The sequence below is a fragment of the Tympanuchus pallidicinctus genome, unplaced genomic scaffold (assembly GCF_026119805.1).
Source record: "Tympanuchus pallidicinctus isolate F22 unplaced genomic scaffold, pur_lepc_1.0 scaffold12, whole genome shotgun sequence".
In the NCBI taxonomy this organism is placed as follows: domain Eukaryota; kingdom Metazoa; phylum Chordata; class Aves; order Galliformes; family Phasianidae; genus Tympanuchus; species Tympanuchus pallidicinctus.
The window spans coordinates 12,725,321-12,751,266 of NW_026294637.1; the positions used below are offsets into that span (position 1 = coordinate 12,725,321).

At 36.9% G+C, this 25,946-nt stretch overlaps 2 protein-coding genes across 11 annotated transcripts in view; both read right to left on the reverse strand.

Moving 5' to 3' along the window:
* MNS1 (meiosis specific nuclear structural 1) overlaps positions 1 to 15,361 on the reverse strand; it is a 27,090-nt gene extending 11,729 nt beyond the window's left edge. The window contains exons 1-2 of the mRNA XM_052672693.1: positions 14,551 to 15,361; positions 13,911 to 14,044 (exon numbers count right to left, since the gene is read on the reverse strand). Of these exons, the coding sequence (XP_052528653.1) occupies positions 13,911 to 13,963 (53 nt within the window). The 5' untranslated portion in view covers positions 13,964 to 14,044; positions 14,551 to 15,361. The remainder of the gene's footprint in view (positions 1 to 13,910; positions 14,045 to 14,550) is intronic.
* The window catches only part of ZNF280D (zinc finger protein 280D), a 56,291-nt gene continuing 35,933 nt past the window's right edge, over positions 5,589 to 25,946 (reverse strand). For 4 of the 10 annotated variants that reach the window (XM_052672687.1, XM_052672684.1, XM_052672685.1 and 1 more), the window contains one exon: positions 15,962 to 19,402. In XM_052672687.1, coding sequence (XP_052528647.1) covers positions 18,769 to 19,402 — 634 coding nt within the window. In that variant the 3' untranslated portion in view covers positions 15,962 to 18,768. Of the gene's footprint in view, positions 6,090 to 15,961; positions 19,403 to 25,946 lie in introns of those variants that run through there. The other 6 variants (XM_052672689.1, XM_052672692.1, XR_008203948.1 and 3 more) reach the window with 6 other exon arrangements.

Sequence of the window (25,946 nt, forward strand, 5' to 3'; positions counted from 1 at the left end):
GCTCCCACAATGCTTAACACTGCATTCACAACAGGCTGTATTTCAAACAGTTGGCACAAATGGATTTTAATACTATCTGCACACTACAGTCACGAAATCCAACTGTACCTGAAAGCAATAGACTCCAAACACTGGAGGGCCTGAACACCTACAGCAATTTTCTTACATTCTGTGGATTAATAATCCTCCAATTTGTCAATTTCACTTTAAACAGCAGCACTCAGTTCTTTCTTCTGCTAATCAGAGCACTAATTCTGCACGTGGCATTTGCTCACCCTGTTTCTTCTAACAATGAGAGACTCACAGTCTCGCTCCCCCCTCACCTATGGGCTCTTGAACAGCTCCACAAGCAGCTAGCAGGGAAGCTTCAAACATGTAATTACCTTTGTATGTGACAACAGCATGGAGACTTAGAGCATTTAGTAGAATGCATTTAGGTGTGCCTAAATTCTGGTTTTGTCTGTACTGTGTAGCTTCCAGAAAGCTATTTTATCTTACTGCCCTGCTGTACCCTGCAACAATGTTTGTCATTGTCACACAGCAGGAACATCCCAAAAATGAGAATGTCTATACCTATACTGCACTGAATGGCTTCATCACCACCTCTCAAAGGACATCACTGTTCTATCAGAACACACCACCACAGTGCATAATTGCCACTGCTCTTACCAGCCTCTCTGCTCATCAACATGTGGGTAAAAACCTTCATCTTAAAGTCAAAAAGTTTTTTTATCACTGGCTTAAAGAGGTGCATGATCTCACTCCCAGGTTTATGCACGTCACTTTTTGCCTTAAAAAAACAACTCTGCTCTTCCTTTTTAATTTATTAAAAGCTTCCTACGCTTGTATCTATTCAGACATGGGCAATCGTAGGTTAATAAGATCATTCTAGTATTTTCAGAGAGATCATCCCTTTTTCTCAGTTTTGTACTTAGCATTTCCTTACCATCCCACAGGCACTTGCTCTCCAAGCACTCCTGGCATTCCCAGTTCCTGACCTCAGCTTTTGCCCTAGCTGCAAAACATCTTAGAGGCCTTGCCTATCTGAATTTACAGGTAAGGATTATTCCTCTTCTTCCACTCTGTGGGATGACTTCTCTGCCAGTGGGTTTGGGATGACAACTCTTATTGGGCTCTCCAGGATCCCAGAGTACTGCTGGGACTTGGCTTCTGCAGACAGAAAAAGCAGAAGGTATCATACCATAGCACCTGGGAAAGCACATGCACACCTCCTCTTGAAGAATTTTAGGCAACCCAATTTAATTGAGACTTTCTCTTTGCCCCCTCTGCTGTAGAGACTCCGCTTGGTTTTGGCCAAGAATGTTTTTCAAACGGTCACTTGTAGCCTCAGAATGCATTTGGTGTCTAGCAGACAGAACTGCCTGAATCAGTCTGTCTCCTTTTGCCAGCATTTCTACTACAGATCTGCTCTCTACCTTGGAGTCACGTTAAAACCTTCCAAGAGCTGCACAGGGAGAGCTGCTGCTATTAAACTCCCTCATCTCCACCTTCCAGGTTGCAGTCAGTCAAAGCGCTGCTCCCTAACTGACACCACTCCATTTCCAGATGTTGTTATTTATCTGACAAAATCATCTAAATCATTTGCACTCACACATCTGCTTTCACACATTGAGGAAGTTTGAAAGTACCTGATCCTTAACAGTTAGTTCATACAGTTTAGTTAAAACTTATATGCAGCTTATTTGCATCTGGAGATTAAAATATTCCTCACGCTTTGTTTGTATGCACATAAATTGAGATTTCAAACACGTCACTGTAAATTTGCTGGGAATTCATATGTGTTCTTTAGTGCTTATATAGTGAATGGATTCTACTTTAATACTCGTCCATTTTTATGCTGTCCCCTCAATAATTCATCTTTACTGATTGCTACTTATATGTACCACAGCATTTTGACATCAGACTCCTCACCAGCAGCTGCATCAAACAAAATTCCTATTACCCAGGCTGCGAGATTCGCTCTCTAAGTAATTTCTCCTTTTTTAAAAACCAACCTGAACAGAACAATTTCTTCTGCCCTACTTGTTAGACAAAGTGCTTGTTTCCAGAAGGACTGTACATTTATTTTTTCTACCTAATTCAGAAAAGGAGAAAGAAAAAAAGAAGGATTTCTTGCATGACATTAAATAATTCCAAATAAGCATCAGTCCTTGATGTAGGAAAATGCACCCTCTGTGCCCTCAACTACAGCAGAGAATTCATTTCTCCTAAAGCAGTACTCAAAAAACGAGTATGTTTTGTGTATCAAAATGGCACAGATCTCTGTCTATTTTCTGGCCAGTCCCAGTCAATGTTAAGTAACTGTTAAGGCAGTACATAGAGTTTACAGCACTGTATTTGACCTCATCTTTGAACAGTAATTTAAACTGAGCTGAGTAAGAACAGAAAAAAAATCCCAGGCATCTGTTGACATTTTTCTAAATAATATTGCTAAAAACATATAATTCAGTAATAAAACAGGCAGAGTTTGCAAGCAAAGGACATAACACCAGTAATGCTAATCAAGCTCATGTTATATTGCACGTGTAACGAACTCATGAGATACATGGAAACATGGAAAAAAGAAAAATACTAAAACACAGCAAATGCTAAACCACAGATTGCTGTAACCTCTACCTAAGGCACAAAGATGCGTTCTGAGTTCTGTTTATGCTGTGTTGATTTAATGCAAACAAACTTTAGCATCCTTTCTAGCTGGTAGTGTCCCAAGTGTAAGTAGTGTAATTAAACAGCTTAGCAATAAAGCCATGGAGTAACATGACATTCATGACACTTCAGTAAAAATGCATCCAGGCTTTCCTGTAGGCCTCTTTTCGGAAATATTTTTGTTGCTGATACTCTGGAAACAGAGAGATTCTTTTAAATACGTCGAGTACATTTTAAACTTAAAGAATTAAGTCATTAACACATTGATAGCAGAGCCAAGTCTCACACTGCTCAGGGAGTGAAAGACACACCAAACAAGCACTAACAGACAGACAGAAAGATGAGCTATTCTGCCTACCCACATCAGGCTGTGTTCAGCCTGACCATCTCAGCCCAGGCAGGGCTACTTTCCCTGAATCTGAAACAATGCACTCAGAGCAGAATGGCATTTCGATGCCCTGCTCCTGACTGCAATTGTGCACGGTGACCTGCTCCCAGCCTTCACAACAACGCCCTGCTAACACAAGACACCGCGCCTCCACCGCCCCTTGTCATGCACTGACTGCAAAGCAGAAGGCTGCACTAATTATAGCTGTCTGAATTCAGCACTGCTTCGGTCTGCCAGAAGATAACCAACGGGATTTTTTTCCTACATGGATTATTTTTAAGGGCTGACTTCTGAAGCACACAGTTACAGGACGTGAAGATACACTGTGGGCCTTGGCTTATTTTGAGAGCTTGCTACACTCTGTTCTTCCTTTGAAAAAAATATCAACGTGTTCTGTTTTCCTGGCCAACTTCTCTCTGACTCACAGTTTCCATAACTGCAGTTTCACATTCATGAATCCACCAAGGCTACTGAATATTTATCAGATTTTGGACATTTCTTTCCTTTTTTTCTTTTCTTTTTTTTTTTTTCTTCCTTTTTTTTTTTTAACTGAAAGATTTGCATTTAAATAAACAACAATACAAGAGAGTTTAAAAGAGTCTCCCAGAACTCTTTCCCTCTTGTTACCTCTTTCAGCTTTTGTACTACCACTGCCATTATTGTCTACCAAATATTCCCAGGCAGACAGAACATGTATTAATGCTGCAAAAAACAAGATCCAGTTTAGAAACAATAGTATCATGTGATTATGAAAGTTTTCAACATGCTATTTTGAAACTTGGTTTTTTTTCCATTACCAATTTTTTTTTTTTTTATTACCAAACATCTGCAAAATGGTGAATAATCACAAAAGCAGAGGAATGGAAACTTCTGCTGAGAGAAAAGGCTGCTCGGGACACAAACAGACGTGGGGAAAAGCTCTGAAAGCCCTTCCTCTCCATTCCCACTCAGTAATACAGGAAAAAGGATGTGACAGTAAAACTATTGACACTAAGAACTGAGGTCTGGCTAAGCTTGCCCTAACCAAAGGGAATTCCTTTAGACCAAAAGCATCAGCTCAGTAAGCACTGGATGAGAAGATAGAGCCAGTGCTGTAAAATACCTGAGGTCACCCCGATTTCCAGTGAAGCAAAAACTCCATGAAAAAGCCAACAAGAACAATTTCAGTAACTTCTGGGCCAACGCAGTGTCCGTTCTGGTGGTGAAAGCTTCGTGCTGCAAGTTTTCCCTTTAAAAATTTACTAGAACCAATCTGTATCTTTCTGAACTCAGCGTCGTATTCCAAATCTGCTTTAACGATTGTGCCTACTGCATTCCACTGAGACCTTCAGAGGGAAGAGACTAATCTATTTAGCTTCACAGAGGGCTTCTCTCTGACATGTGCTCTCCTCATAGACCATTTATCAGGATGAAGGGTGCTCCCCAGAGGCTGCGAGCAGCAGGACAGGCCCAGCCTGAGTGACAGTTTGTCCTGCAGAGATTGACTTTAATGAAGCACAGAATAAACAGGAAGATTAAGAGAGTGCAAAAATCAGTGACAAGTTTTGAGTTCACCTGAGCAGCTTAAAGTGCGGCACAGACCTTTCACTGAGTTATAACACATATTTTGTAGGTTATTTATTTTGGTAGGATTTTGTAAATGTTCATCACGGAGTTTCTTTTGTGACAACGTGGAGATATTACACGTGAGCCATTCTTAGCAAAGCTCAAATCTCTACGGCAGCATTTCCAGCTGAATCTGTCTGAGCTCACACTACTGCCAATGAAGAGAAGCAGATACGCCTGCCAGATACTCTGCCTGAAGGTGACGTACTGACTTTTACCAGAATACAATCAACTCAGACACAGACTTTCACTCAAACTTCAACAATTTAAGTCTGACATGATCTTCATCACATATGAAGAAAGTTGGTAAGGAATGAAAGTTGGTAATATGGAATAAGTTGGTTGGACTGAGGCTGAGAATGAAGTGATGAATGGAAAGAAGTTCATCACCCACTGACAATGAGCATATTAATTATTACATATTCCACATATGTAGAAAGGAACCTTCCTATCACCTCTGATCACAGCTAGAGAAGTTTGATACACTGTATGCACGTACTACAGCGATTAAGGCTCACACTGAACCTCCTTGTCTCTGGATGACCTTCTGAATTTAATGCAAAGAAACCACTCATATCTCCTTCTGTAATTGCTATTACTGAGGAGAACACAGAATACTCTCAGAAAAGTAGATGGAAGCTTTAGCTCCAGTTTCTAAAGCTGCAGAATTAAGTCAGTATTAACTGTCCTCAAATAGTTTTGCTCATGAAACTCTTCATGAAAACAAGACAGAAGTTTCCAAACTACAACACGTAAACTTACTGCCCAATTTAAGAAAAGACTGTTGTTTTTGACAAAGTGGCTACAAAAACACAACTCAGAGACGCTATTATGTAGTTTACCTTGTCCCATTCATCACCTTGTAAAACCTCTGCTTTGTCTTTACTGGTTTTCACATGTGACAACCAACCCAAGAGACAATGACTGCTACAGAGTATGTATATACATACATAAATATATATATTTCAAAAACAGCATACATAAGGCCTTTCTGTGAGTACAAGAATTGAAGTTACATGCAAAACACACAACAAGCAATGTCGTGCAATCTGAGATGTTTCAGGATCCAGACCGACCCGTGTTGCCATTATACATTCTCAACAGATGATGGCACCAAAATTCAATCTGTAAGTAAAAACTAGCAACTAGCAGACAGATTGCTTGGGTAAGTACATTAAAACAAATGCACCACCATTTAGCTAATTGGAATGGTATAAAACAGACACAAATTAAGTACAGGTTTTAATATGTCTTTTAAAATAAACTGCCACCTTTCTCCTGCTCCCTTCTTCTCCATATCTCAAACTTCTATCCTTAACCATTAAACAGAGATTTTGCCTTGCAAAGTGTGCATAGCAAAATGAGACAGAGGAACACTATGGCTACATGTTCTTCTTACCTTCACGCTTTCGACCTTTGCTCCTGTTTGCTACATACAGCAGTGAGCACTTTCCTGAAAGCACAGGATAAGGTACACAATCAAGAATTCACAGCTCAACAAGCTATCAGCAAAGCAAGCTCTACTTCCAGATCTGTAAAGAATTAAGGTTTCTGACTTCTAACAGCTATTATTCCTTTACAGATATTTTCATGAGCTTCTTGCTTTGTTTTTGCCAAATGTCCTGGTTTAAACATCGTCAGTTTTGGCAAGCACTTTAAAAAACATCTGCTACATTAATATTCACGCATTAATTTATCAGAAATTGAGTCTGCCTTTATTGCTTCTCAGGTAAACATCACATACAGATTCAAAATAAATAAATCCGAACATACGATATAAAATTTGGTAACCTGATTAGTAGTGGTATTTCTAAAGTAGATTATATGTTAAGATAGAAAAGAAGGTGTTAAATAATTCAACAGAAAATACATCAAATGAATAATTGGGTTATCAGCAATTTACTGCTCTTTAATCTTAGCAGAGATTTAATGGAAGCTATGTTGCTTATACTATGGAAAAACAATTTATGTTTGCCATATGTTAGCAGAATCACCAATAAAATAGTAATTTATTATTGGAATGAGCCTCAAAAACATTATGCTGAAACCCCAGAACCACGTCCAGTGGTCAGATCAGCACTTTGTTCATGGTACTGCTCTGATACGGCTCAAGGAAGAGAAAGAGGCCCATGAATTCTGAAAGAAAAAACCCAACGAGTGTATTTGTTAGAAGTGTCATTGGTAGGTTGAATTCTACAGGTCAGAATAATGCTTGTGGCTAAACAATTTTTTAATGGGCAGAACTAATATTTAATGAAGATATTTAAATAAAAAAACCAAAAACACTGCAAATCCCAAACTACAGAATAGAAAGAGGGAAACATTTTTTGACACCTCAGATATTTGAATATTACTATTGCCAAAGAAACTGCACTGAAATTTGCAGGCTTAAGCTGCATCTTCTCTATTTAGAGATCACTCTGAAGGCAATTTCTATAAGCTGTCTATTTATCCCTTCAGGCTTGTTTATTTACTGATAGGACTGTCATCTTCTGACAGGCAGCAATGAAGGTATTAGGAGCTGCCTTACCCTGCTCCGTGCATTTATATACCTTTTCTCATTAAACAGTATTTTGACACATTAAACAATGCACGGGTAATATTTTACTTACTGGTCTGTGTCACTAAAAGCAGCAATATTTTTTATTATTGGGTACATGCCCTTCTTTGCTTTTAAGGTATGTCAGATAATGGCTTTCTGTAAGATGTCAAAGTGTTGGAGTTAAAAAGCCACGTTACATAGCTCTAATAGCAGGATGTTATTTCTAGTTCTCTAACTAGCTAAAATCAAGACAAAACAAATAAGAACTGGCTTTGTTCAAGGGAAATATGTTACATTTTTGCATTATCGTTTTTTCCTCATGAGACCACTACCTTGCCACCTAAGTCTCACATTATCCCAATCCTCATCAGCAACTACAAGGACCACATCTTCACCCAAGTGCAGAGTATCACTTTATCCTTAAAGCTATGCTTGTCTGATGAACTGGAGCCTATCAGATTCACATGTGGGCTGTAAAAGCAAACCCAATGCCAAGAGCCTTCATGCCAGTAGACTTTTCTTCCAGCTAAGCAGGCAATGCAGCTGGTTTGCGAGGAGTGCTTGCAGAGAGCAAGTAACATTCACCCACATTAAGTTATTCTTTTGCTCCCTGCTCAATGAGTAAGGGAATTAAATGAGATACATAACAAGCCTGATTTCCTACTAAAATTGAATTCGACCAATATTGCAGCATGCATCTTCTGTAGATTAGATTCTTAATGACTACATCTCAGCTGATCTCACACAGTGGAGTCCAACTGCACAGTACCAACATGATTTCAAAAATGTGAAGGGTGAGGTGTTGTAAGAAACAGAGCTGTGACAGTAGAAAAGTTTACATGGTTTAATACCAGTTTCAGACTGTTCAGAAGCCCTGCCTCAGCTTTACCAAACACTGTACCCAAGCTGTTTGTGAGCTAACTCAAGTGCAAGTACAAGGCTGGCACTCTGAACTGCCTAAACTGGAGATGAATCAAGGCGGGTTTAATAGGAATCTCAATCAGATATCACATTAAAACACTAATTTGTGCTTCTCATTAACACACTGTTTGCAGAATAAAGGTCCTGACAATGAATAAAACCTTAGAGAAATGCAGTACCCTCCAAATAAGGTCAATCCATCCCATGAAAAAGTTAGCAAAGCCATGATTCTATCTAACATAAATCATAAAAGATGGACTGAAAGGGGAGGAGGAAAGACCCTGTGATAAGCAATAAAATACCAACAGTGTAAATAGAATGAATTTCTTCAATTCTGGAGCAGTATTCATTTATGAACAGATAGGGAAAAAAGAAACCTCAGGAGGAGCTTCAGAAGGCCAGACCTTACTGGCCATGCAAAAGAAGTTTTGTTTTAAAGTTTTAAAGAAAGACATCAGGATTGTTGCATGTTTTTTTCTTAGCCTGCTGTACATTCCAGACCAAAATTCTATCCTCTACTCTTCTGGGATATGTGTGCACACACGCCTGCATCTGTGCATTTCAGTAATTTATATAAAAGTTAATCCACTTGGAGTGATGAGAAACCTACATTACATTTAAATGAGCAGAGGGAATAACAAAGAAAACAGATGAAAACCATTACAGGTGTCTGCGAGGAAGGGAATATGGATGTGAAGTCTGAGAATTTTAACAGCTGTCATTAAAATACTCCAGTGTGAATTAGGATAGTAAAGCTTTTAACAAATCTTGCAGGCTACTGATGTTTGGCCTATACATCCACAGAGGGTTGAAATTAATGTAGTGCAGTTTAAACCCAGCATGTGAGTTTAGGATAATTTCGTATTCTGGTAATTGTGATCTTCATGCAGACTGAGTCTCTGGCTTTTATTAAGTGAAATCTCTCTTTTGTAGAAGCTCAGTATTTCAGCATTCTAAGTATTTGGACCAATATATGCAGCCAAAGGACAAGTAGTGGTCTCACTCTTATTAAATTTAGCACAAGCATGATTTAAATTGTAAGCTATCTGACGTAGCTATACAAAGTGGCAGCTTGCTCTTTCTTTGTTTTTGGTTATAGCACTAGAATAGTCAGCAAGATTCAGTAAAGCATGCAAAATCAAAGTTCAATTAGCCTTTTTTCATTAGCAACAATAAAAGGAGACTCTCTTAAAGAATTGGATATTTGTTGTATTTATAGAAATTCTGTCCACTACTATAAATCAAAGGGTTTTTGTTTGTGTTAATATTTGGCTCTTCTCCCATACATTGCTCCTGTCAGGAAATTGCATTAAGTAAGGCAAATAATTCTAGGTTCCTAAATGATGATGCTCATTTACAGTTTTGCAAATCATTATAACACTAACTTCAAAACAAAGTGAGCTTCTATTACAAAAGTGCTGCTCTGAAAGAAATACCTCCTATTTTATCACCTTGGCCTACAATGTCAGACATAGATGTTGGTGATATGGCAGTAGAGGCTGAACCTTTCCACCAATATTCTGCTAAATTTTGTTACCATGCAACAGATGGCAGCAAAGGGGCACTCTGACAGAATGGCATCTGCCATGGAAGCACGTAAGAAGCAAAGGGGTGGAACTGAATTCCTCTATGTAGAAAAAAAACGCACCCACTGACATTTACTGAACATTTACGGAGTCCAAGCAATGGATGTGAGCACAGTGAGGTGGTGGGTGGTGTTCTTCTGCAGGGATGACAGCAATGTGAAACACAAACCATGTTCAGACAGTCATGAACAGTCATCACACCCCAAAAGGAAGAGCATTAGAATCAGTTCATCTGCATTATGACCAGGAAATTGTGTACAGAGTTGAGTATCAGCTTCAATGTGTTGGAAAGGATGGTTGTAATGCTGAAATATCACAATGCTTGCACCATGCGGGTCCCACAGATGCTCTCCCAGGAACAGAAAGAACACCGTACGAGAATTTGTCAGGACCTGTTGAAGCAATCTGAGGCCAAAGACAAGTTTCCTGGATATGTCATTAGCAGCGATGGGACGCAGAGTCACTGCTACGAGCTGGAGTTGTCAAAACAACCCACTGAGGGGCAACAAGTGAATTCTCCATCAAAGCAGTAGTTCAAGATGCAACCCTCAGCAGGTAAAGTGGCATGCACTGGCTTTTAGGATTACAAAGGAGAGAGCCTTCCGGATTTCCTTGAGCTCAGACAAACGATCAACTCTGACCACTACATCATGATGACGACTAAGCTGAAGGCTTATTTACATTACACAAATAAATGCTGTACAAAGGAATATGGCTTAGGGGAGAAATACTGGTGGTAAGTGGACAGTTGGACTGGATGATCTTGGAGGTGTTTTCCAACTTTGTTGACTCTATGAAATGAAGGGTAATTTGCACACCCAATTTCCAGTTGTGAAAAAAATCTCATTCAAAAGCATCAGCATCAGTACTCAGAAATATCAGTATCATAAAACTGTATTTAAAGTCCAATTTTTTTAAAAAAATATAGTACTTTGGGAATTGATATTTTATACCCAGTTGTCAATCAGTGTGAGCTAGAAAGACATGGTCCAAGAGACTTCTTGTAAATATTGCATGTTTTTGCTAAGAAATCTAGGAAATGATGATTAGAAAGCATTTTAGCTAATTACAGTTCAGCACAGCAGAATTTAACTCAGCCTGCAGACAATCAAAAACTACACCCCCAGGGATTATTAACCCTTTCCTAGTAAACTTAATCTAATTAATGGAAGACTGAGGAAAGCAGAAAATAAACTTACTGCAAGGAAGCTGCTTTACCAAGGGGTTGGACTAGATGATCTCCAGAGGTCCCTTCCAACCTCTACAACTCCCTGAATCTGTGAAAACAGCTTGATTGAAGATCTAAGGTGAATAGAGCACAGCTCTGTTTTTGTAAATGAGTCAAGGCTGTGTAGCAGCTGGAGCACAGGGAGCATGCTACTCATCTCAAACCTGCCTGAAGGTTATGTGAAAACTGGCTGTGTCTTGCAGCACAAACTGATCAACTGCCGTGGGGAAATCTGCCTGCATACAGACTGCGGGTTATGGTTTACAGCCTGTACTTTTCAGAATGCTGTTGAAGTAACAAGGTAGTTATAAGCATATTTGAAAGAGAAAAGACATGACTGTAATTAGGGAACAAGGGTGCGTTAGATGCTTTTAAAATTTAATCTGGATACCAAATTACATCTCAGTTCTCCTTCCTTCACAAACAACAGCAACAAAAAGCTTCCGACCTAAAATAAGCTTCTTTAAAACTGAGTACAGAAGCTGTTACTCAGCCTTTATGTTCTACTATCACCCTTAAAATACCACCTAATTAGGTCTTATACTTGTCCTATAACAAAATCCATGCCCCAAACCATTTGCAGTTTGGGTTATAAAGTCTAATCACAGTATGAGTGTAAACCAGAAACTCTCTTACAAGCAAAATTCTGAAAAATCAAGATAATTACAACCCTAGCTCATCCTGATTTGTGAGGTTATTTTTAGAGCAGCACAGGCTGCTGTGCTCTAAGCTTTTTTACATTTGCATTAAGTCCTCTGTGATTCCTCCTCTGAAATGTGTGCATATGCTGAGTCCATGTGAGATGCTACCACTGGCGCTTGTCATAAGAATTAAATCCCTCTCAAGCTTGTTTACAGCTCAGCACTTGTCATACTGCTCCCCTGAGCTTCATGGCTTACTGGTTGGTGGTTTTTTTGTGGTTTTTTTTTTCCACTCTCTCTGGCTCTGTGAAAGATTTAATTTCTTTTTTGTTTATGTGTGTACTTACACTTGCAGGTGCAGAAAAGAAAAAAACTGCTGTACCCAGATGTTCTGAAGCTGCAGTAGCATACATACAGCTGAAATTAAGGAGAAAAATTGTATGGGATGAGCAACCTTCTCATACAGTATTCCATAGCATATTTAATAAACCTATCATGTTTCATTGACAACAAGACTCTTGAATACAAGTTTAGGAAAATCAGAATATTTTACAGTTGCTGTCTCTACTCTTTTGCAAAGAGCTTTTCAAAGCCTGAAGGTGGTCCAATTACTCCTATTTTCAATTTTGCTCTATATTGTTGCTGCAGTTACAGACGCAATCATCAGTACAGCTACTGCATACCAAACAGTCTTAGCTCATTACTGAGTTAGTTGAGCCTTAGAGAGTTCAATCCAGATTTTCGGTCATACTTTGAAAAATATATTGTGTTGTTAAAAAAAGAAAACCCTCTTGTTCCTGTGGTAATAGGAGAAATCATTGCTTGGATTGCCTGTAGGGACACGAGCTCTCACATCTGAAATTGCATCCAGTTAAACGTATCTCCATTTCACAAATGCAGCTGGTTAACCTTGCAAACTCATTTACCCCACCTCATATTCTAACAGCCTATGAAAGCGTGCAAAGATTAGTAAGATAGGCATCTACTGTAGCCATCCCTCTACACCATAGTAATGGCTTGTCTGCTTCACCTTAACAGCACACACAGAGACAGAGGCTTTCTGCAATCTGCAGAACGGCTCTTGAACATCTTTGTTCAAACTCAGTACATGCATTGGGAATCTTAGACATCCATGTTCCTAGTGAATTAAGTTTATTAGCACAGTTATGTGCGAATAAAGTTATTCTGTAATTTTCTTTGATCTGCTTTTACATGTTAGTTCTTCTAGTCATGCACAACCTGTAACATAAATCTTGCTGATGATATGAATGGAAAAATACAAGCATCTGACACAGAACCCACTGGAATTTTAAAGGATGCTGCTTTGAAATTCACATGTTTTAATCTGCTTTTCGTTCACTTGTTTTCAGCTTCAGTAACGTCCTCTAGAGCTTCCACTGGGCACTGTATAGGAAAGTCTGATTATGTGCTGTACAATTAGTATTCTAACTACTGTTGCAGTGAGTGAGATAAGATTTCTTTTTCCTTGCCTTTCTTTTTTAATATCTATACCTTTGAATGTTGGTTCCCTGGATTGTCAGCCATCAACAAAATAAAAATTCTTTCTCCAGTGAGGCTCAGTACATTCCTGAGCTTGGAAGTGATCTTGCAGAGTATTCAGGAGGGTGGGGTATTAAGAGAGCTCCCATGAAATTGGTGAATATTAACTCTATAACCTAGAACTATTTTTTCTTTCTAAACCTCCTTGGTTTGATATCTCAGCTTTGTTAAATTGATTACACACAACTATACACATTCTTAAACTGAAGGCAGAGAAATAAAGATACGGTTGTGTGAAAAGCACAGGAGTGAAAGTCCATTTCCTACATTAGGAGAATGCCATGCAAGTGAAACTGCTGTTTATAGGATCTCTAAAATTCTAGGTGCTGTACAAATAAAGAAGTCAGTATTGGCTTAATATGGTCTCCAACAAATGTAGTTTTCAACTCTATTTTTTTCAGCATATTAAATAAAAGGCAGATAGTCTAACATAGCCATGGATGAGATGTAGAAAGCACTTTTCACCTACCCAGAAGATTTGGCAGTGAAATATATTCAGCTCGACAGACAGGAATTATCTGATTTCAGAATAAGTGACTTTATCGATCACTGATCTTTACCTAATTGGTGTACATTATACCCAAGAAATCAGACTACATTCACATCAACTTTCTTTGTGCTATGAAACCACTGATAACAGTTTTGTCAGAAGCTTCACAGAATCTAATCTGGGATCAGTTTCTCCCAGTTTCTTCTGGGAGACTTCTACTTAAAATAACTAAAACACTGAAAGCAGAAGTAATTTTCCCCATGTATTCTGTATTCCACTCACAGTAAAGTTTCCATACTGTAGCTTCTTATTGATCTTTTATTGCAATGAGGCATCTTGACAGACCAAGCATTTGCTGCTTTGTATTTTCTCTGGAGATTCTGTTCAGTAAAAATTCCTAGCAGCCTTAGCACCACCTACAAAAAAAGAGAATACAACTGTTACTGCACAGAGGCTGAAGTTCAGGGTGGATATATTTTTACCTACTATCCTGCGAGAAGTAGGAGAACAACTTTTAAAGTACTTTATCACTGTTCCTCCTCCATCTCTTTATTTCACAGAATTGAATGGTCACATACAAAACGATGTAAGAGATACAATCAAGAAGCACTCACAGAAGTGCAAGTGGATTGTAACCCCTCTCAAACAACGGATTTCTAAGGAGCACGCAAACACTGGATAACAAATACATTAATATAAACTACGTATGATGTGAGAAGACAGAAGATACATTTTTTACTGCCAGAATACAAACAGGAGTAAGAGGTCACAGCTTAACAGCTTTAAAGACACCAATGCCAAACACCAATTTCCATGTGCAATTAAATCACTCAGTACTATCTCACAGTTAAGGAAGAGACATTGGCTTTCATGCAGAATTCTGTTTCAGTTTAATTTCAACAAGGAATACATTTTCTCTTACCTGTTCAGAGTGTCTACTGGCAACAACACTTGGAAGGGTCAGCTTTCTCCTGACAGAAATGCACAAGCCTCGTTAGAGTTTTTAGAGACATAATTCTCAAAAAGACAGAAATGTTTTCCAGAGTTCTTTAGTAGCCTCCTGAGCTCAATCTGACTGATCAAACTTACCCACACAGACAGTAGAGATGGAACCCAACTTCCCTTCAATGGTTGGCTCACCTAACCAAGAGCACGCTTAGATTAACAGAACATCTAAATAGAGTACAGTGGTGGTTTTACAATGCTGTACAAAAGTTTTTGCTCTAAAGAGTATAAGGACTGTTGCCGAAACCTACCTTCTTTTTAACAATCAAAAGAAGAGCTTTCTTTTTTCTTTCTTCATCTACATCAGGGAAAATGAAACCCAGTTGTTTTCACTATAGTTGCCTATAAATGCGAGCATGTTTGTGCAAAGCAAAATTTGCGCACGTGCAGTAACAGTTCGGCATGGTTACGACTTCCTGTCCTTCCACCAGCTTCAGTTTTTACTGGAAGTTTCCTTTGGGCCTGAAATTTTCCTAATTAAGCTACGTCTCACATCCCTCCATTCTGTCTCAGATTTACGTAGTAATGAGATTTCATATATGAAGTAAATAAAGATTAAAGTGTGAGAGATTAACATTTTCCAGGGTTGTAGACAAGTTTTTAATCTTTAGAAATCCTACGCAAATAGCATTTGAATTCAGAATCATATTTAGAATTAGTCTTCTGTAACTTCTGCAGTAAGATGCTGCAATATGCAATAAACCAAATACTGAGAATTTGTTTACTGCTATAAATGCAAGCATTTATACTGCATTTCATGCAAGCAAATAGCGTTGTATTACACCTTTTAAAGCCTTTACACTGAAAGATGCAAAGGCCATACTTAAAAATTCTAACTTTGGTGACAACAGTTGATCAAAATATACAGAACCTGTAACATCTCTGGAGACCCAGACATAAAAAGTGAATAGACTCACCATCCAACAGCTTCACAATCTGCTGCTGTTGGGTACTCCGTGCCTGTTCTTCTGGCAACGCTTTCTCCCCCTGAATCACAGAATGGCCAGGGTTGGAAGTAACCTCAAGGATCATGAACCTCCAACCCCCCAAACAATAGGAATTTGTCTACAATCCTCTAAAATTAGTGGAAAAGCAGTATTTTTTTGCCCAAACTGTGCAAGACAAACTGAAGCATTCGCTGCACTTGAGGAAGCACCAAATGACCATAAGCTACTGATTTTCAGTAGTTTTCAACCGAACAGAAACAAAGCTAATGTGCACATGGCATGTATCTTTTTCAAAAATAGTAAATTACATATCCAATATGAAATTATAATTCCAGTAAATATTGTTAATCTCTGCAGAAGTGAAACATATATTCCAATATGGACATCGAGAATTAAATTGAATTTAATTTTTTTTGCAAGGCAATGTAAACTTGAGCTCAAATGTTCTCCTAAGTTCAAAAAGAAAGATGGCACAGAGAAAGAACTGATGATGGCTGCAAAATAAGAAAAACCTTTCACGACACAGAAACAAAAAAGTAAGTTATGTGCAGTTACATACAAATAACTCAAATGCAGTCAGTGTAAATTATCTTTGACTTAAGCCAAAAGCATCTATTTAGCTTTGCTCTAAGAACCAAACAGAATACAGGAAAGAGATTAATTTTCATAATTATGCAATTTCCTGCAGTGTTAAGATAACAGATTTCTTCAGATAAGAAAAACAAATACATTTTTAGTTCTTCACAAAAACAGCATACCACTGCTTTCATTACATAATTTAATGGTCTGTTCAAACAGCCTGATGGTCTTGCTACAAAAACTATCTAGTACTCTCTTGCTCCATTTGGAAGGGGTGCTATTTCAGATGTTCAACATCTGGATGGTTTTAGACCTAACATTACTCTCGTAATGTATATGCATTCTCTACACAGACTGAAATGAACAACCCTCTACATATTGTCTGAGAATTCACATGTTTTTGTCAAATACTCAGGTTTTTCCAGTCTGTTTCATTTTCCACATATTCTCAAAAGCATGGGGCATTCAAACTATGTTTTCGTCCTAATTAATATCATTAAAATAGCAAATATTTTAAAAATTTAATTGCATAAAAGACAAATGTGAGGAAGTTACAAGCAAGTATCATAGAACTGGTTCCACTTGAAGTTAATCTTCTCCAACACCACGTATGAATTTTTCAAAATATTTAATTAGCACGTAAAATCAACGTTCAGATTAAAAATATCATAGGTTTCTCTTTGTTTATATGCACTCATGAGCTGCTTCAGTAACATACACAAGAGGTTCCATAGCTGGTTTACTCCTCTGAACTATCCTTCTTAGGATGCTGTATTTTATATTCCCTCACGTCTACATGCATGAAGACAACAGACTTGTTATTAACACCTCAAATTAACAATTTCAGTATCACTTTAAAGGAGAGAAGAATATTGCCACTTACTGTTCTCAGTTTTTTTGTCTGTTTTTATTTTATTTTTTTGAATTCTTAAAGCAGAAGAGCTGTGACTACGTAAGTCATTCCACTTTTCTTTTAAAAAGGCATAGATTTCACCTGCATGGATGAAAATTAAGGAGCAATTTAAAATTGAATTCATGTGACTCTTCAGAGTCTTAAGCAATTTTGAGATGTGGTTTATTTAGAGGCTTCAACAACCATCAGAATGGTCTCTACAGGTTAATGCTGTTGCTGATTAGACTCATTTAGAAGCCAAGTCTAGACAACACAGAAGGACAAAGCGAACTTCAATTGCATGCTGATGGTCCAGAAAAATATTTCCACGTAATCTGGAAAAGTCAGCACATCTAACCACAACACACAGCTAGAAAAATACTCTTATGCATAGGCACTTGCTCATTTAATTCTTAAAAACAAAAAACAAACAAACAAAAAAAAAATCACTTAAGCAGCAAACTCACAATTTTAAAATGACAATTTTGAAATGAAACTGTTCCTGCAAACTGCTCCCAAATCTTTTATAAGAAGGTGGGAATATTATGCCCAAAGTTTCAAGCTGAGCAGTGAAATTATTCACAAAGACAAAATTTTGTTGCAAATATTTACTCAAAAAAGGAATAATTTACAGCAGTGCTTTAACAGCTGTTCAAAACATTTAACACATTAAAAACAAAACCAGGTCAAAAGCACATTCTGAATGTTTCCAATGGAGCAAGGAAGTTGTATGAGCAAGCTACTGTCATATTCATTTCTACATCTAACTGCTAACTATATAAAAAAAAAAACAAACAAAAAAAAAACCCAGCAGCTATCTTTTTGAATATAACTTAGACTACAAAAACTTGTGAAATTGAACTGTACATTCCCACAGTATATGCTCTCGTGTCCTTTTTTCTAAGAGTCAGCAAGTAGCAGCTGTTAAATGGCAGAATGCATGCCGGCTGGTACTTCCAGTTTGGGGTTCTCCTTCTTGCTTAAAACAATTTTTACATTAAACCATACTTTGGTTTGCCTTACAGACCATTCCTATGGGTCTACCACTAAGAATATTTAAAACAATGGTAAAAGCCTAAAAGCTACAGTACTTTTAGCAGTATGTCCTACTTTTTACAATTACATCTGGTATTTCTGCACAGTCTGCATACTGAAAACCCCACAAATATATATATTTTATTGTAATATTTTCACTTTCACTGAAAGTTTAAGTCAAGTCTACAGTCTGGCAGGATTACACCTGTACAGAGGTGCATAGATTCATAAAATTGTTTACATGCTTTTACAGAAAGGAATGTGATACCAAATCCAAAGCTTGTGTTTACCCAGCTATCAGCAGACCAACAACCATTGCTACAAGTGTGCTTCATTTCAGCATTAGAACTAAATTCATACTAAGTTCCACTTCATTAGATGAGTTTTTAAAATCTTCTCTTGGCTAGCAAGTAATCTATTCCATATACAAAAAATAGATTTTTTTCCTCCTTTCAACTCAGTTTATTCATATATACGAGAGAAGAAACAAGCAGAGAAACTTAAAAAGACACTACCTTTTCTAAATTTACTTGATTCAGTTGTGCATACATATTTTATCTCCATATGCCAAATTTCCCTTTCAAAAAACCCCCAAACCATTAGCATCAATGAGCACACTCATCAGGAATGGTCCATGGTGTTCCTATCATTACATATAACACACAAGGAAATGAATGTAATTTCAGCTTGCTTCATTTTCATCTGTTTTGTTTACAGTTGTTTCCATTCTGCTGGGACTGCCTTCTTGAGAAGTCTTGTCTGTTTGTTCAGAGAGTTGTTCAGCTTGCTTTGATGAAGGTGCAACATTGCCTTTCTGAAGAATTTCAGTTGCTTCGTGCTCTAGTACCTCTGACGGAGTCAAAGGCTCCAAATGAATACTGCCTTGTTCACTCATGTCTGAACTAACTGATTCAGGTTCATTTCTTTTTCTCAAGAACTGCTCAAAACTAACATCTTCACCCAAAGTTAGCTTTAAGTCCTTTGCATTCATCGCTGAAAGTGTAATTTTATCCAAGTTTTGCACTTTAGTCTGATCAGTCAAGACAACATCATCTGATCTTTGGGAAGCTTTCAACTCACTTTCTCCATGAATACATTTTTGTTTCTCGCCTACCAATTGTTTATTATGATCTGAATCACAACATGTTCCTTTCTCATGCAAAGATTTCTTCGTGCTGTTATCATGGACTTCCAAATTGGGAACATTTTCTGTATCTGACAATGATGAATTTTCTTCAGTCTTTTCAACTGACGCAATTTCATTTTGGTTTCTATTGCATTCTTTTGTTTCCTCTGAAGAATCAAGCTCCTGTTTGCTGAAAAAACAAAATGTTATTTTTCTAAAAGTTGTAATAAAGCAACAAGTGGCTATACTCTGCAAAGTAACAGCCAAATGGCATTGCAGATTTCCTATTTGTTATTTCTTAAAAGTTTTCATAGCAAGACGGCATGAATTTAAATTCATTTTTCTTATCCATTTATATATTCAGCTTTAGTATTCTCTAATTCTTGCATTTCGTCACTAGAAATGAAGGTTATTTCTTTCTTCTCATGTGGAATTTTAAAAAATACAGCATTAAGCTGCTCTTTGACGCAAATGCAGATACAATTAATCAAAACTTCTGTTGATGATGTGCAAGAAAAATAAGCCAGTTCATACTTTTGTACTGATAAACTGAATCTGCACTGCTAACACGTGTAAAGAAAGAAAAAAGCTAGCTGTTGGAAACTACAATTAATTCAAATCTAAAATTTAGTATCAACTAGAAATTTGCAGTATTTCAACAAGTAAATTGGTGAATGAGCATTTTTAGTCACTTTTCAGAGTAAAACCACATGGTGATAGAGAAAAGGAAAGAACAGTGTTGATACATGCAAGGAAAAATGAGAATCTTATTATATAGTAACACAGAAAACACAACAAAAAATTTATACAAAATAGTTATTGTTTAATTTTGTATTATTTCAATAAAGCCACATGCAGTTTTGTAAAGTGATCAGGAAAGGGAAGTGCGAGAGGGATGAGAATCCTCCAAAGAGATTCAACTAAGTATTTCAGATGCCACCTTTACTGACAAAAACAGTCACGTGCGGTATGCAAACTGCTCACATTCATGTGCCAACAGACAAAACCCTGCCTTCTGATATCTCTCCATTTGTTATAGGAACATCAGGCTTCTCTCATCATTTCAATGAGGAAGCTCATTTTTTTGCTGTGAAGATTTAGGCTTGGTAAAAACATAGTTGGAAACCCACTCAAGATTCTTCAGAATGACAAGTAGCTCTAACTGCCCTAAATGGTGATGTTAAATAGACCAAAAAAAAACCCCAAAACAGTGAAAGGTGGCAGAGGGCATGGAAGAACAAGCTGAATTTCAGATGAAAGTTCTATATAGGAAATGAAATTTGGAGCAAGTACATATCCCAGTGTAATGTTTGAGTCTAAAAGTTGCAAATAGTATTTGAATGGTAATATGCAGATAAGAAATGCAAGAGAGATGGCATCATCAAGTATTATATGCATCAAAAAAGCATCTGTGCCTTTTTCAAGTAATTTTAAATATGCTTGAAACCATTTCTGGCTAAACCCACTTGCTAAGCAATGGGCAGTTCAAGGAACAGGAAATAACCAGGTTCTTGCTATTAAATTTTTACAATATATTTTCAAACTAAAAGTTAATGTCATTCGCCTACACGCTAAGTGATATTGAACTGCACAGCAGAAGTCTAGCCCAGGTGCTACAAGCTACAAACATTCAGAAGTTTGTTTTTAAGTTTTACTTTCACTCAAAGAAGCTAATTCCAGAATATTCAACTTCCTACCTAGGTTTACCACACAGGAATATTTTAAATGGGGTGAGAGACTACAAAGACTCTTAAATGGTGAACTCTTACTGCCTACTGAGATAGTCGTAACAATTATTTCACTGTGACACCACTTCTTCATTCATAATCAGTTATTAACTCAGGAGATAAACTTATCTGCCAAATTACAACTTGAATTAGCTACTACTGACAGACAAGTATGCATGCTTTTTTCACCTATTAGGCTAACACAATAAACAATACTCCCCAACGTACATTTTTTTCTATTCTAATTTGAATTATTATGAATTATTATTATTATTAATTATTCTCCTCCAACTCAAAGTACTAGAAATAAAATGTAATGATTCAGAAAAAACTTGAGACAAAGTTCCAGCATAGGAGCTAGGCTCACTACCCAGCAGCTACAGATGATAATTAGCCTTACCACATCTGCTCCTAACTACCTCACCTATTCCAGAAAAATACTTTAGCTATACAGAGCCTTAGAAATTCTAGTAAATACATACAACTGCATTCATATGAAAGTCCAATAAACTCTATGAAACTGTTTATGTTACCTTTAGCTGCTACTCTTCAACAAGCAGCTTTGAGAACTGAAGTTGAGAGTTAACAGGCAAAATAATACGCTTTACTTGACAACTTTTGAACACAGGTATGCAAAAATGGGTTTAAACAAAGCAATAACTAATTCCTCATTAGCACTGACAACAATGGTTCCACACAGGGCACTGCAGATGGATTACATTCACACACCATTCACACTGAGGAACTCTGAAAGGACAAACCTACTTTAACATAAAATGGAAATCCATCACAATCTCCCTTATCTTCATACAATCAAACCCCAACTTCGACCAAATCCAGCCCTCTTTGCTATCAAATCATTTTTGGTGAAGTGCAAGAACTGTGGAATGGGAAGGAAGAAAAACTTTCTACATTCATTTCTCACGCAGAAGAAAAAACTCCCCAATGTCTTATACCAATAAAACAGAGTTTAAAAATAAAACTGCTCAGCTTATGTAAGGCAATAACCACCACAACAACAAATATAGAGAAAATAGTGATCTAGTACTGCTGAACACATCAGTAAGGTCCTTTACATTGAACAACCCTCCAATGGAACAGTTTACCTCTGCTGACAACTGCTGATGAATAAGCAAAAACTCAGTAGTTGTGACACACTCAACCCCTCAATAAAAAAGAAACCCATGACATACGGAATTTCAAAAAGTCGTTCTGATAGTAAGTCAGCAGCTGAAAAAAGAAAAAAGAGACTTCTAAGTAATGTTAGGAATGAAAGACTCTTTCAGTCTATATGCAGACAGTACTGTGTAAGAGCTGTAGAAAAAAAATAAAGAGACCAAGGAGATGTGGAAAATGAAAACGTCAAGGATTTTGGCGAAAAGTTAGAATATAAAACCTGGCTATTGTTTAATAAAATAACAAACTCATTTTCTCAAGCATGCCACCAGCCATGGCTACAGACTGTGAAAACTGGGCTGTATTAATGAACCAGCTGCTGTACCGTCTGTATGAACTCCAACTTTTGAATAAGGCTACTTGCAGAAGACAATTTTGAGTCCAAGAGACGAATCTACTAAATGAAAGCATACAAATACCACAAAAACTAGAGAATCTTGGAAATCAAAAGGAATTTTTCCTTATTGTATAGAAAATGTAAGATCTGGGAACTAAGAGAAGCTGAAGGAAGATCGGCTCTGCATACTTGCTGTGCTCTGTCTCTTTTTCAGTTTTGGTGGTTCTGATTGTTGTTTTTTGTTTTGTTTTTAAACTCTACTAGCTCAAGTTTTCTTTGTTGACCCTTGCAATGGACATTCACTTAATGTTCTTTAGAGCATTATTATTTCATATTAAACCCCTAAAAAACCATTTAGCAAGAAAAGAAACCACACAGCTTCAGGTGACATTTACGTATCTGTATACACAATAGCTGCAAGGTATGCACATGAAGACTCTCAGTTTGTGGACTGTACTTACAGCTAACAAAATCAGTACTATAGCTGCATCTACTTTGGTGTGACCCAACAGCAAAGTCTTGAGCTAAATTCCTAACTGTTCCCACACACTGGTTTGGTTTACAGAACTGTTCTGGTGTGTGCAAACTAAATTTCTTTTTGAGGAAACTGAACTAGAAGCTCTGATTCATGAACGCACCTAACAAGTTCAAACTTCTAACAGAGTCCTCAAGAATCTCAACAGGAAACAAAGAGCAGGTGTACATATTGATGTTAATTTTACCTAATTAAATGTAAAGATAGGAAAATGCAGTACATAGCATTCAGTTATAATGATTTACCCTTAGTTTAAAGATGGAGTTAGCTTCTCATACCTGAACCACTTAGTCTCAATTCCTAAGTATCAGAAGTGAAAATAAAATTCTAATTATTTGGTACTCTGCATACAACTAAAGAAGGGTAGTGGAGAACCTTTTCTAAGAAGAAAAATAACTTATGAAGAGAAACTGAAAGCACACAACTGCTTTTTAATTTACTTTTTAATTTACTTTTTAAAAAGAGGTACTACAAATGTATTTACAATGACTGAAACAGTGTTCTGACTGAGCTTTTAAAGGTTAAATTTGCATTAAAATTGTTGAAGACTACTAATTGGAGTAAGATTCTTCAGGCCACAGGATCTGGAGTAACAATGTATACATACACATATATTTAAGTCTGCCCACACTATGTGCCCAAAGCCATGTACAATTTGAGCTACTTTCCCAGACAAACATTAAAAACCCGCAATTATTATTTTCCTTAGATCTGTAGTTGTAACAGCTACAAAACAAAATGAATTCCCAAGGACTAACATTTACTACTATACAATGTATAATTCTTCCCCATTTTCTCTTTCGATGCTGTTAATTCATACACAATAACACAAAAAAATCTTTTTAACACTGTGTACAACTTATCAGAAACTCTGACTTATTTGTAGGTTAAGCACTGTTTTGACAATTAGAACCTAAATTCTTTGTGTCTTTTTTAGTACATTTTGACTGCCACTCAAAAGTTTTTGTCGTAGAAAAACACATTATGAAAACACTAATTAAAATATTCAACTACCTGAAAAATAACAGCATATATTATTTTATGTAACTGAACTCCAAGATGCAGCTAATTATTGTATTTTCTTTCATATGTTGGTGTTTCTGTTTTTCCTTCAGGTAAACTAGGTCTTGAAATTTTCTGTAATAATTAAGGATGTTTTATTTTTTATCCATGACCAGTTGATTACAATAAAGTTGCAGAGACAAATTCACACTGACATCCCATACATCTACTAAGAAGCAGACACTGGGTATTAATACAGATGTTAGCAAAATCTTGCAAGTTAAGGGAAAAAAAACAACACAGCTTTAAAGCAATCCTTGTAGTCTTTTTCATGTATGCAATTGTAAATACCCCTTACTGAACAGGATCCCATGAACTATGTCCTGACAGCATTTTATTTGGAAGCTAAAAGCAAACAAAAAACCCAGAACAACTAATTTGACAAATCTGTTTTGCTAAAACACCAACAGAAAAACAAGAAAGAGAAAACTGAGGTTAGCACACTAAAGCATTAGTGTTTTAGCCCTACAGATGTCTTTAAGTTAATTATAAAGAAGATTCTTAGCAGAAAGCTCATCATAGGACAAGCCTGAGTCTATTGTAATCCATCCACCCAATGAAGTAATTTTTGAACTCTGAACAACATGATCAGATTTTTTTTATTTTTCTTTTTAAAGAAGAGTAGAAAAAGTAATTATTATTTTTTTTAATTGCCAGTGGAAAAATTGTCAAAGCAGTCTTCTAAAAGCGTCTCATACATCACAGGGCATTTCGTCCATACATTATCTTACTCTTATTAAGAAAACTATACGTGCTTAAAAAAAAATTAAGAAACCTAGTTTTTGTCCAAATAAGTAAATTCTGGTTTTACAATAAAAGAAGTTTTTACACAGAAGTATAAGCACCTCAACCACTTGTATTACAAACTCTTAAGATATTTTAAACCCGCATCAACAGTATTATATATTGTTAATATTTGTCTCCACAGAGGTGGTATATTTTGCTTCAGTGAGACCAAATCATGCAGCAAATATCCTGAAGGTGTATGGTCAGGCTAAGCTTATGCTATCTTCTAAAAGAGCCCCTGCTATATTTCTATCACACTTTGCTGTATTTCTGTTCTACTATTCCCATAGACATAAAATCTATGACAAGAAACTGTTCCAAATTCATGTCTCCACCTCCACATTCTACACTGCTCTACTACAGAACCTTCTTTTCTACCCATCATGTTCCTCAGGTCTCATTGAGCCTTCCCCACTCAACAGAGGAACTATATGGAATGGAAGATTTCTTGTCTTCTCTCTCTAGATCTCATATGCTATGTTTTTAAACAATTGAATTCGACCATTTTAATTTTTCATTGTTCAGCACCCAGTAACCAGAGCTTCGATGTGGCCGAAACCACAGTGAAAAGCAACTCACAGTTCTGACAAGTCTTGCTTATACTCCAAGTAACAACTGAGAGCTAAAACCAACATTGCTATTTTGTCTGTATTCTCCACCTTCTCCAGTCATAAGGGCTCTGGTTTTGTTCTTTTCTTTTTGTTGTATTTTAAATGAAAATCAAAATTATGAAACAACATTTTGTGAAGCAAAATATAGAAATTCCAGGTCTTTTCTAATTCTTACACAGCTGGCCCCCCACTGAAACTGTAGGAAATGCATTCTAAACATTCTAAAGCATGAAAAAAGGAAAAGCATGAAAAAAGGAAAAGAAACAAAAAAACAAATATGCCTAAAGTGGTAATAGGATTTATGGACAGAAAAGATTCTGCTGTTTATGCTTCATAATCCTTTCACCTTTAACACAATTGAATGAAGACAGACAGGCCTGTCAGATTGCTACATAAATAGCACATATGCTTAGCAAGAAAGCCATTCAGTCCTCATGAGGCATTTCCAAAGATTTTCCTCTTTAAAAACAACACAAGTAAAATAAGTAAAGAAGAGTTTG